The sequence below is a fragment of the Arachis duranensis genome, chromosome 9, assembly GCF_000817695.3.
Source record: "Arachis duranensis cultivar V14167 chromosome 9, aradu.V14167.gnm2.J7QH, whole genome shotgun sequence".
Classification (NCBI taxonomy): domain Eukaryota; kingdom Viridiplantae; phylum Streptophyta; class Magnoliopsida; order Fabales; family Fabaceae; genus Arachis; species Arachis duranensis.
Genome location: NC_029780.3, coordinates 33,771,577 through 33,785,532, shown reverse-complemented (window position 1 = coordinate 33,785,532; position 13,956 = coordinate 33,771,577). Strand labels below are relative to the sequence as shown.

The 13,956-nt window shown below is 30.7% G+C and overlaps 1 protein-coding gene across 3 annotated transcripts; it reads left to right on the top strand.

The window, feature by feature from the left end:
• The first annotated feature begins 1,008 nt into the window (after nucleotides 1-1,008).
• Nucleotides 1,009-12,691, top strand: LOC107465355 (putative UDP-glucuronate:xylan alpha-glucuronosyltransferase 4). Of its 3 annotated transcripts, none has more exons than XM_052254584.1 (3): nucleotides 1,009-1,818; nucleotides 6,191-7,190; nucleotides 12,631-12,691. In XM_052254584.1, the coding sequence occupies exons 1-2, from the start codon at nucleotides 1,041-1,043 to the stop codon at nucleotides 7,171-7,173; spliced, it is 1,761 nt and encodes a 586-aa protein (XP_052110544.1). In that variant the 5' UTR covers nucleotides 1,009-1,040; the 3' UTR covers nucleotides 7,174-7,190; nucleotides 12,631-12,691. The 3 variants fall into 3 exon arrangements, with proteins under 3 accessions (XP_052110544.1, XP_052110543.1, XP_015939822.1); XM_052254583.1 differs by lacking the exon at nucleotides 12,631-12,691 and adding an exon at nucleotides 8,671-9,155; XM_016084336.3 differs by lacking the exon at nucleotides 12,631-12,691 and having other exon boundaries at nucleotides 6,191-7,223.
• Nucleotides 12,692-13,956: the final 1,265 nt, after the last annotated feature.

The window sequence follows — 13,956 nt, the reverse complement described above, 5'->3', positions numbered from 1 at the left end:
CATGAAGACGAGAGAAATTCAAAACATCAGCGTCAAGACCTCAGCCCGTGAGCCCTTGCGCTCTAGAGGCAACTGTTACATACTTAAACTCCCGAGTCCCCTTAGGCCCCTCGTGAACTGGTCCACCCGGAGCCATCCGAGATCCCAACTAACTCGTCTAGAATCTAGCACAACGAAACACATTTTATCTCCAGAAAAAATAACTTACCCCATATATAAAAGGAGAGCTTAGTTGCTCTCCCAGTTATAATCCAACCTACCTTAACATTAAAACTCTACCTTAATAACTCTTTGACCGGGACATCGAAGTGTCTTTGCAGATACTACCTCTGCCGTTTCAGAAGTCCGATCATGTCATCCGTCAAGACTAACGAGTTTCCAATCCATCTGTTCAATCCGTTCATGATCATCCTGTACATCTACCATGTTTAAAAAGAAAAATTCACATATCAAATAGACTAAATTCATATCATATATTATATGGTAATATATTACATTTTTATTATATATCATGCTTCTTCATCACTAACTAGGCAAGGGATAATTTTCCATAAGCAGTTCACATCCTTCAAGATACCCTATCTATTGATTAGTTAGACACAAACCATCATTCACTGAAAAAATATCACACTAACATTTTGCCGTCAGTGTCTACAACCTTTCTCCTTCCTCCAAACAAAATAATAATATTTCCAATAGTATAAATATTTCAAATTCATTTAAGTTGGTCCCTTGAAAAAGTTTAGAAAGATATCTTGCATCTGCCAATTATGGTTTAATAGGAATATAAATATGGAAAAGAAAATGTATATTGTCAAAACTCAAAAGAAAGGTTATGTGTCACAAGTTGTGCTAAGATTGGTTTTGTACATTTTACCAAGAATATTTCTTATTCAATAAGTTTGTTGTTAGCAAAAAGTTTCATGCAACATTAAATTGCACAACCTTATGAACATATAAACATTACACCAATTATTCAAAGCTTAGTGCATAACGCCATAACTGCACAAAAAATAAAAACAAAAAAAATAAGAGAGAAAATGGGTTCTAAGTACTCTTCTTCCTCCCATTTTCTTTTGTCTTCAAAGCAAAAAACTTTTGTTATTCTCTTGCTTTTGTTCATAATCATCCCACTCATCATTCCTTTTGAGAAGCCAAATAGTGTTCCTAATCTCACAAACAGAATCAAGTTGGTGGAGAAAACAAATTTAAAGCCTCCTTGGTTTGATATCATAGAAAATTCCATTGGTAGAAGCAATAGCATTAACATAGGCCTTGTTAACATTAACAAAAGTGTGGAAACTACCCTTTATCAAGAACTAACTTCACTTTATCCACAAGTGGAGAAAGTGGTATTCGTTGACTTCGACCACGTCGACGGAAGCTTGACATGGAAGGATCTTTTTCCGGTGTGGATCGACGAGGACGAGATAAACAGCAAGCCGAAATGCCATGACATGCCAATGCCAACTTGGGAAGATTATAGGGACATCAATGTGGTGGTTGCAAGAGTTCCATGTGGGAACAGAACAAAAAAGGGAGGGGTTAGAGATGTGTTTAGGTTGCATGTTAATTTGGTAGTGGCTAATTTGGCTGTGGAGAGTGGTTGGGTGAAGAAATTGGATTCTTATGAACAAGTTTATGTTGTGTTCATTGGGCCTTGTGAGCCCATGATTGAGATTTTCAGGTGTGATGATTTGTTGTTGCATGATTCAATGGGTGAGTTTTGGGTTTATGAACCTGATTTGAGAAGCTTAAGGCAGAAGACATTGATGCCTGTTGGTTCATGCCAGATTGCTCCTCCTTATGCTGAAATAGGTATGCTTTTTTTGTCCTAATAAATGTTGGTGGTTCTTTTTATTTTTGGAAAATAATCATGCCATCAGATTCTTGATTTTACCACTCTTCCCATCATTATTATTAGATTGTTTGTTTGTATGAATTTAAAATAAAAAAAATCAAATAGAATTATAAAAGAAGGTTTTGTCTTCAATAAACCAACTAGAATATTGAATGAGTACGAAAGAGTCTAACAGATTTTGTGATTTATAATTATTAATTAGTCATTATAAAATTATATCTAATAGTATAAAATTATTTATTTTTTTATTGATTAAATGCTATTTAGATTTTAATAAAAATACTGTCCTAAACTTTCTCATATTGAATTTTAATAGTCCTTCATCATAAACAATTTTAAATTATATCAAATTACTCTTTTGTTATCTCCCTTTTTTCTTTTTTGAAAAAAAATTACCAAATTACCATTTTTCTTCTTTCTCGTGAGACAACAAAAAAACCATATCACATCAAACTATTTACAGAGGGGGCAGAGGTTAGTTCAAACAAGAGGGTCATGGCTCCCCAAACTTTTATTAAAAAAATTAGTAATATTTTTTCAAAAATTAAAAATAATTTAGTTGGCTCAAATATTTTATTATGACTTAAAATACCAAAGTTCAATCTTCATCTCTTACTTTTATTGCACAATAATTTTTAGTTTTAAACATTCAAAACATGTTAGATTTGGACTGAATTGAATGAACTGAGTGTATTCATATTTCGCAACTCTCTATTCAATAAGCAACATTCATTTTACCTTTGAGTTCAAATATAAAAAATTAGATTTTTTATGTAATTTAATATTATTTTATATTTTACTGTTTATTTAATTTAATTTTTTATATGATAAAAAATATTAAAATATTTAATAAGTATTGATATTATTGTATTTCTATAAATTGATAAAAAAAATTCAATAAATATTATAAATTTTAATATTTGTCCTTCTAACTTTTTTTACATATTTTACCGGATATATATTCAATTTTTTATATAAAATAATCATAAAAGATCAAAGAATTGATACATTTTTTAAGAGGAAGACTAATATTCAAGAAGGAGAACATATAACTTTTACAATATTGGCACCTGTATATAGTTCTTCTACTTTAATGAATCACGAAAAAAAGTGAGATACAACCTTCAAAAGTTTAAAGATTTGCATCTGATGAGTTTGATCTTAATTCTTTGAAACGAGATCCTGAAAAAACGGCTTCAAATTTGGCAATATTACCCAAATAAAAAAGATGAGGTTAGACGAACTTATCTTAAATGAAATCTATATCAAAAACATCTTACAATTATCTTCTATTTAATCCTCCAAAATTTCGTTTCAAGTTCCGCCCACTTATTACTTACATATTTTCTTTTTCCAGCAAGATCACCACCATATGTTCTTTGAATTATGACCACACACACTCGATCATCAACATTATTCTATGTTGACGAACCCGGTAAAAAGATCAATGTCTTCACAATTTACCAAACATAAGACTGGCTTCCTTATTATTCTTTATTTTTAAAATCCATCTATTAACCAAGCGAGACACCACGGTGGTGCAATGTTGTGGAAGTAATTAATTGGATTTTATCACACACAACATAGTAAACTACAAATATTTTCTAAGGCCGTTGAAGCTGCATTTTTTATTATCCTTAAGCAAGCATGAAATTAAAGTTGCCAAAAAGAAAAATACAAGTGGAAGATGGTACAAACGTACATCTAGATCTAGCTATCTTAGAACTTATTATAAATGATGTATTGATCAAGTTGCACAGAAACTGCATGAAAAATAGTGCACCATATCATGATTGTGATCATTTTTCTTTGAATCTTAAAGATGATTATGATTTATAGTTATAAATTTTTATTAATTTTAAAAAATTTCTTTCACAAGAATTGTTAAATAATAGTCGAAAATGGGGTTCTAATTGTATCTGGATTTTTGTGATTACAGAAAGAAAAAAAAAAGAGAAAAAGAAGAAGAAGAAGAAAAGTTTAGAAAAGATAAAGTACTATTCTGTGGAGTATAGATCCCACGCTGTATAAGAGATATATTCCATTCTATGATGATAAAATGATAACACAAGTGAATAAATTATTCTATTATTATTATTATTGAATTTCAATTCAGTTTTTCATGACAATGTTTTGCTTTGAGTCTATGAAAAGTATGGTACATGTTAAATAAAGATGTGATTGACTTTCAAGAACTTGTAGTGGGATCTCTGTTCATATGATCTGAAAATATTTTTATAAATTTTATTTATTTTTCTTTTTTCATGTGATTTGAATATTTGATCACCATGTTGGAGATCGAAAAGTAAGAAATAAAATAATAATAATAATAATAATAATAATAATAATAATAATAATAATAATAACAATAAAAGCAGTTTAATGAAGACATTATAAAGAAAAGAATATAGTACACACGTATTGTAAAAGTATGCTTTTGTTCAATCAATATAAAAATTAACTAATCACAAAACCATGCAGCGATAGAATATGATTCATTTTGGTGATTGTTATTTGTACCATCCTTGAATAAAGTATTAAAGTGTGAGTGTTAGTGAATATTAAGATACATATATATATTTATGTAGATAAAATATTATGCATATTTTACGAAAGCATAGGCTCATCCTGTCATCTATGCTAACACGTGTAAGAATTATTAATGAGTATATATGGTTAAATTAGTTTTTGAAAGGTTATGAGATCTTTTAATTTGGTTTTTAAAAGATTTTTTTAATTAAATTTATCTTTTAAAAATTTTAATTTAGTCACATTAGTTCTTTTGATATTTTTTACATTCACGATATTAACAGAAATTAACATGCATGACACGTTAAATTATATATTTGTATATTCCTCTACATTTTAGTTGACAACCACAACACGATATTTTTATAAATTTTAGTCAAATCATTCTCTAAATAACTAACCATAACCTCAAAATATTGCATATATATCCCTTTCTTATGGAGTATAGTTGCAGTGGTTCAGACGGTAAAATTTGAGGTTACCAGTATGGTTGAAATAGAGGTCGCGGTGGTTGAAATGAAGTGTGGTTGAAAAGGAGGTCACGGTGAGGTGCTGAAAATGTTTAATAAACTAGAACGAAATCCTAACTCTAAAAATATTTTTCAATTTCAGAAAAAAAAAACACTAACAAAAAATAGAATTTAACAATAGTACAATCCTAAAAAGAAGTTTAGTAACAAAAATTTTTTCTTTCCATAAAATTAAATTCCATGAAGAAAATGCAAACACCAAAACTAAACAATAAAACAAACACTAAACATAAACAACGAATAGAGAAATTGATAGCCAGTAAACTCTTTTTTAATATTCAAAAAAATAGACTCGTGAACAAATTTCATGAATTAACAAAGAACAAAACTATAACCCTATAGACGATTTTCAATTCTAACAAAAAAAAAATACTAACAAGAAACAAATTTTATTAATGGCACAGTCCTAACAACAAGTTTAGTAACAAAAAAAACCTTTAAACAACGAGGAAAATGGCCGTCAGTCACATCTGCAATCACTACACCAAAGCCACCCCTCAATAACAAACTCACAAACACATTGCGTTGGATGCTTCAATCGGCGGCGATGATAAAAATTTTTTCGTCTTTTTCTCAGCGATGTCGAAAAGAAAGTGAGAGGGAGAGTTTTGTGAGAGAAATGTCGTTTCAATCACTACCTCTCATCCTTTTTTGTCGTCCCGTGTGTGAAACGTAAATAGATTCTCGCCGGAGAAGAGGCACACGACATCCGCCATTAATCGCGCGTCAAAATCTAACCTAGTTCGTCTTCCAGTGAGCATCACTGCTGGAATTATAGAGCAATGAAGAACAAGAGTTCTTTTTACTGAGAGTGAAGGGAAGTGTGGTTGAAGAATGAAGACTAATCCATACGACACCGTTTTAATGAATCAGTTCTCCTTGACTTAAAACGATGTCGTTTTATATGGTGAGATGTAATTTAACATGCTAGATCAGTTTTCGTTAACGGCGTTAGTGAAGAAAGTGATGAAAGGACTATCATGACTAACTTAAAATCTTTCAAGGATGAATTTGATTAAAAAAATATTTTAAAAACCAAAACCGAATGTGTTTACTCAATTATTAATTGTGTTTTATCTTATAAATAACTATCAAGAATGTGTTAAGTAAGTTATTCAAATCTGGTGTTCTATCTAAAAAAAGTTGTTTAGAAAAATCATAAAAGAATACTTTATATTTTCATTTTTGCTTTCACCTCTAATTGTCTTTAAAATGCTTAAGAAAAGAGTTGGACAAGTAACAATTGTTGATATGATTGATGATTTGCAAGGCAAAGAGGTATGGAGGGGCTACATGTCACAATCAGCAGCAACAGAAAATTACAATCAAACCATGATGAAGTTACCAAGATTTGCCTATGTTACAATTCTTCACTCATCAGAAGCATATGTTTGTGGTGCAATAGCATTAGCACAAAGCCTCCTTCAAAGAGAATCAAGCACCCTTCAATACAACAATTACATCATAGATCTTGTTCTTCTTGCAGATGATTCAATTACTCCCAAATCCATAAGGGGTCTCAAAGCTGCAGGGTGGAAAATCAAGCGCATAGAAAGGATCCTTAACCCTTTTGCTGAAAAGGGTACCTACAATGAATGGAACTATAGCAAATTAAGAATATGGCAACTCACTATGTATGACAAAATCATATTCCTAGATTCTGACCTATTAGTCCTCAAGAACATTGACGATTTCTTTAGTTACCCTCAATTATCCGCCGCGCCTAACGATTTCACGTTGTTTAATTCGGGGATGATGGTGATCGAGCCGTCGCAATGCATGTTCAAACACTTGCTAGACAAAACTTTAGAGATCAAATCATATAATGGTGGTGACCAAGGTTTAATCAATGAAGTAATAACATGGTGGCATAGGTTACCAAGAAAAGTTAATTTCCTTAAGATCTTTGAGCCTTTGCCAGGGGAGAATGAGAGACATGAGATACCAAACGAGTTGTATGTGATGCATTACTTGGGGTTGAAGCCATGGATGTGTTACAGGAACTATGATTGTAATTGGGACATGTTAAAATTACATGTTTTTGCTAGTGATTCAGCACACCAAAGGTGGTGGGAGGTTTATGACAACATGCCAAAAGTGTTGCAAAGCTATTGTGGACTTTCTAAGAAGATGGATGAGAGGAACATGAAGAGGAGACAGAGGGCAAGAAATAATAGAAATTTCAATGATGATCATTGGAACATTCAGGTTAAGGATCCAAGAAGGAACCGTCTTGCGGATCATTATAATTAATTAATGATTAATGTTAGGTAATCAATTTATTATTATTATTATTATTATTAGTCCATTTTTTAAAATTAATTTATTTATTTTAAATTTTAAATTTTAAATTATAGAATTTTAAATTTTGTATCCTAAATTATAAATCCTAAACTATAAAGTTTTTATAGGAAAAATATAGATAGACAATTAAAATATTAAATAATATGAACAATATATATGTCGGATGTTCATTTTACTAGTGTACAAATGGTTATTCTAATATTAAGATTTAGGTGAGTAATTTAAAAATATATGTAGTATATTTTTATTTTATTGGTAGTTATTCTTGTTGTTCAAAAAAATTATTAGTTATCTAACATAACCCTATTTTATATGACTAAATTTTAATGGATACATAATATAATTATAATATAATAAGATCATGATATGTATCTATATATAGATTCTGATCACACTTGAAATTTTTTACAACTTATATATGTATTAATTCATGTTTATACCAAAATATGGTATTATATAAAAAGCTTTACACTATAATTTTTTATTATTATTTTAGAAAATTATAAGAATTAAATAGTTTTTTTAATAATTCAAAATGTTATAATTAAGTAGTGGTATAAAATAGTTTTAACTATTCCATTAAAATTAAAATTTAAAAAGGTAGCTAGTTGTAGAGGTTATAAAGAAAAAGAAAATATAATTGTTGTTGTTAAAACTATATGCACAAAATTATTGCCGTTAAAACTATTATATTATTGTAAAATAAATAAAGAAAAGGTAATAAAATATAAATAGAAAAAACACTACCATTAATATTTACTAATACTATTATGTTACTATAAAGATAATAATATAATAATATTATATTAGTAGTATATGAAGAGAGAAAGTAAAGAAGTATTTTATAGTATAAGAAAGAGAGAATATTTGTTTTATTATTTCTATGTGTGTTTGCCTGAGACTTAGCCTTTTATTTATAGGTATACAAAAGGTAACATTTTCAACTTTTATTAAATTCATTCTCTCTCGAGAATGGACATCCACCTATTCAATCTTATCAAACACTCCCTCTTGGATGTCCATTTAGGATTATGTCTCCTTAAAACCTTACTAAAGAAAAACCCAATGGGAAAAAACTTTAGTGAAGGAAAAAGAATACATTATACTTTGTGATGGGAACTGTTTCGTTAAAAACCTTGTCAAGAAAAATCCAATGAGAAAAAATCTGACCAAGAAAAAAAGAGTACAGTCTCCCCCACATCATTTAATGTCTTAAAATCGGCACATCCAAATCTCATGTATCAATCTTTCAAATGAGGATTTTAGGAGTGACTTTGTAAATAAATTTTTCAGATTATCACTTGAGCGGATCTGTTGGACATCAATTGTCCCTTGATTTTGAAGATCATGAATGAAGAATGATTTGGGAGAAATATGCTTTGTTCTATCGCCTTTGATATATCCGTCTTTAAATTGAGCAATGCATGCTGTATTATCTTCAAACAGGACAGTTGGAGGTATCTTCTGATCAATCAATCTACATGATGACATAATATTTTGGATCAAACTCTTGAGCCAAAAACACTCGCGACTAGCTTCATATATCGCGAGTATTTCAACATGATTAGAGGAGGTTGCTGGTATCGTCTGTTTCGTGGACCTCCATGATATAGTTGTACCACCATATGCGAACAGATATCCTATTTGAGATCTCCCTTTATGTGGATCAGACAAGTATTCAACATTTGCATAGCCAACTAATTGTGACTTGGATTCATATAGATAATACAATCCCATGTCAACCGTTTCTCGAAGATATCTAAAGATTTATTTAATTCCATTCCAATGTCTTCTGGTTGGAGAGGAACTATACCTTGCTAGTAAATTCACAGCAAATGATATATCGGGTCTTGTATTATTAGCAAGATATATTAGCGCTCCAATGGTACTAAGATATGGTACTTCAAGACAAAGGATATCTTTATTTTCTTCCTTAGGACGGAATTGATCCTTATTCACATCCAAAGATCTTACGATCATTGGGGTACCTAATAAATACGACTTATCCATATAAAATCTCTTCGAGATCTTTTTTGTGTATGTTGTTTGATGAATAAAGATCTCATTTTTTGTATGCTCAATCTGCAGGTCGAGACAAAATTTAGTCTTTTCAAGATCTTTTATCTCAAACTCTTCTTTTAGAGATTTTATAGTTGTTGGAATCTCTTCAAGAGTTCCAATGATATTTGAATCAACGTACACATCAATCATAATGAATCTAGATGCTGATTTCTTTATGAAAAGACACGGGCAGATATCATCATTCTTAAATCCTTTTTTTGCCAGATACTCAGTAAGACGATTATACCACATTCATCCAGATTGTTTTAGACCATATAAAGATCTTTGCAATTTGACTGAGTATAACCCTTAGGAATATTCATTGGATGCTTTAGATATCTTTAGTCTTTCAGGGAATTTCATATAAATATCCCGATCTAATGAGCCGTATAAATAGGTTGTTATCACATCCGTTAAATGCATATGCAGTTTATGATATGCATATAAACTGACCAAATAACGCAATGTTATCACATCCACTACAGGAGAATACATTTTTTTATAATCTATACCGAGTCTCTGTGAAAAACCTTATGCTACAAGTCGAGTTTGGTAGTGTACAACTTCATTTTTCTCATTTCGTTTTCTCACAAATACCCATCGGTGTCCAACAGGTTTTACATCTTCTGGTGTACGGATTGCAGGTCCAAAAACTTCACGTTTTGTAAGTGAGTCTAGTTCAGCCTTCATGGCTTCTTCCCATTTTGTCCAGTCATTTCTTTGTCGACATTCTTCGACTGATCTTGGCTCAAGATCCTTAGTTTCATGCATGATATTTAGTGCCACATTATATGCAAATATTTCATTGACAATTGTCTTATTTCGGTCCCATTTTTCTCCTGTAAAGACATAATTTATCGAGATCTCTTCATTTTCACAATTTTCAGGTACCTGAACGTCTTCTGTTGTTAAAACTATATCAGAATTTTGGATAACTGCAAGTGTCTTTACTATGTCTTTTTCAACAGAAATAGTATTTACCTCTTTTCTCTTTCGAAGATTTTTGTTTTTAGAACTGACAGGCCTGCCACGCTTTTGGCGTGGATTTGTTCCAGTGGCTATTTGTCCGACAGGGACCTCAATTCGAATTGGGGCATTTTTTGCTGGTATATAAGATTTGGTTATCCTCTTTGTATCAGAAAATGTATTAGGCAATTCATTTGCTATTCTTTACAAATGTATAATCTTTTGAACTTCTAGTTCATATTGCCCTGATCGAGGATCTAGATGCATTAAGGATGATGCATTCCAATTAAGTTCCTTTTCAGGAAGCTTATTCTCTCCCCCTAATGTTGGAAATTTTAATTCATCAAAATGACAATCCGCAAACCGGGCTTTAAATACATCTCCAGTTTATATCTCAAGATACCTCACTATAGAGGGAGAATCATATCCAACATATATCCCCAATTTTCTTTGGAGTCCTATTTTAGTGCGATTAGGTGGTGCAATGGGAACATATATTGCACACCCGAATATTCTTAAATGGAAAATATTTGACTGCTGGCCAAAAGCTAATTGCATAGGAGAAAACTGATGGTAACTCGTTGGCCTCAAATGGATTAGTGCTGCAGCATATAAAATAGCATGCCCCAAACTGAAGTTGGGAGATTTGTTCTCATAAGTAAGGGTCTAGCAATTAATTGGAGGTGCTTAATAAGTGATTTTACTAACCCATTTTGTGTGTGAACATAAGCTACAGAATGTTCAACACTTATTCCATTAGCCATACAATAAGCATCAAATGCTTAGGAAGTAAATTCACCAGCATTATCAAGACGAATTGCTTTGATTGGATTTTCTAAAAATTGTGTTTTTAATCGAATAATTTGAGCAAGTAATGTCGCAAATGCCAGGTTGCAAGAAGATAATAAACACACATGTGACCATCTCGAAGATGCGTCTATTATGACCATAAAATATCTATAAGATGAATAGGTCCACATATATCGCCTTGAATCCTTTCTAGAAATTCAAGGGACTCAAATCCAATCTTTACTGGTGATGGCCTTAAAATTAACTTTCCCTGAGAACATGCAACACAACAATATTCACTAGATTTAAGAATCTTCTAGTTCTTTAGTGAATGTCCATGGGAGTTTTCAATAATTCTCCGCATCATGGTTGTTTTCGGATGACCCAATCGGTCGTGCCAAGTTATGAATTCATTTGAGCTAGTAAACTTCTGGTTTACAATGGCATGTGATTCGATTGCATTAATCTTGGTATAATACAACCCAGATGAAAGTGAGAGTAACTTTTCTAATATAACCTTTTTATTTAAATCATGGGTTGTGATATACAAGTACTCATGATTTCCCTTATTCATAGTCTCAATATGATATCCATTTCTGTGAATATTTTTTAAACTCAATAAGTTTCTTAGAGACTTAGTCGACAATAGTGCATTATTTATTATGAATTTTGTTCCTTCAGAAAACAAAATTATAGCTCTTCCGGAGCCTTCTATCACATTACCTGAGCCAATAATAGTATTCACATATTCTTCTTTTGACATAAAATGGGTAAAATATATATCACTTTTGAGAATGGTGTGCGAACTTGCACTATTCGCAAAGCAAACATCTTCACTATATGTCCTTACCATTCTCTTCAAAGACAAATAATAATAAAATGAATAGAAATATTTACGTAGTAAAATTATTTCCTTGATTGAAAATATTTTTCTAAGAAGTATAGTATATACTAAAAATTTGATTATTATTATCTTGGTACATTTATTAATTTTGAAATTCAAATGCATAAAATTTAACAAGAAGTTTCTTACTTTATTTATTCACATGAATATTTAACAAACACACATATTAAACAATTCTATCATTGATCAAATGGTCAATATTTTCTTCAAGATCCTCAAAGAAATAAGATACATCATAATGGGTGGTGGAATTTTCAGCAATATTTGAAACAAAATTTGTTTCCTTTCTTTTGTCATCCTTTTTCAAAGATGCTTGATAAAGATCGACTAGGTGCCTTGGGGTACGACAGGTACACGATCAATGGCCATTTCCACCACAACAGAAATATTTATCCTCAATTAATTTATTTTGCCTATTGTTCCTTTTTTTATCCTACTTCTGGTGAGATCCTTTCTTGTGAACATAATTCCTTTTCCTTCTATAATTTTTCTTGTTACCAAAATCTTGTCATTTACCTCTTCTGGAGTTATGATTTACCGCATTTACTTTAGAAAATGGGGCGGCGCCAGTTGGGCGCACTTCATGATTTCTTAAGAGCAACTCATTATTGCGTTCAGCAACAAGAAGACAAGAAATTAGTTCAGAATATTTTTTTAAAACCTTTTTTTCGATACTACTGCTGCAGGAGCACATTCGAGGCATGGAAGGTCGAGAAAGTTTTCTCTAACATATCGGACTTGAGGAAGTATCACCATCTTTTGATGATTGTACCTTTTTTCAAGGTCTTTCCACAGATATGCAGGACCTTTTAATGTAAGATATTCATTTTTAAATCATACGTCAAGATGACGACGAAGGAAAATCATGGTTTTGGCTTTATCCTTTTGGGATACATTATTTTCAGCCTTAATGGTATCTCCAAGATCCATTGAATCAAGATGGATTTTAGTATCTAGTATCCATGATAAATAATTATTTTCAGATATATCAAGAACATTAAATTCAAGATAAGAGAGATTTGACGTAATAAAAATTTGTTACCTAGAGTCTTCCTAAAATTTGATAAGAATCTCGTGCTGATAACATGTTGTAAAATAAATAAGGAAGAGGTAATAAAGTATAAATAGAAAAACACTACTATCAGTATTTATCAATAGTATTTGCTACTATAAAGATAATAATATATTAATATTGTATTAGTAGTATATGAAGAGAGAAAGTAAAGAAGTACTTTGTAGTATAAGAAAAAGAGAGAGAGATAATATTTATTTTATTATTGCTGTGTATTTTTACCTGAGGTTTAGCCTCCTATTTATAGGCATACAAAAGATAACATTTTCAATCTTAATTAAATTCATTCTCTTTTGAGAATGGACATCCACCTATTCAATCTTATCACAATATATATTATTTTTATTGTACATTTTCATTGTTAATTCTGTTGTAAATTTAACCAACTTGGGTTGGTCGAGTGATCATTTCACTCATCCGCTTAAATAAGTAGTGTCAGGAATTTGAACCCTATCTTATGCATGCAGTAACTCATTGGCCAATGACAGATTCTTAAATGAAGCTCAGATCCATAACGAATTAGTCCTTAATATGTCGGATTGGAGATACCGTTTGGGTAAATAAAAATAATCCTGTTGTAAATTTTTAGTATCATTATTGTAGCAAATGTATTATGATGTGTTTTTTTAAATTAAAAAAAAATTGTAGTGTGTATTTAATATATATAGAACGAGAAATTATTATAAGTCAAACGAGAAATTAATACCCCGTGTGCTCTATCCGTCCGAGAGTAATATCCTCTTCCTAATGTAATTAATTTCAGTCAATTACATCATATATTGTGCAATATTTTTATTAATCCACTTTCCCATAAAGAAAAAGGAGTAGTACTCCAAAAGTCCAAATATTTATTTTAAGAAATTTTAATTAGATATTTTAATCCTCAATAAATTTTAACTATTAAATTAGTTTACAGTTTTTATTTTCTAAGCAAATCATC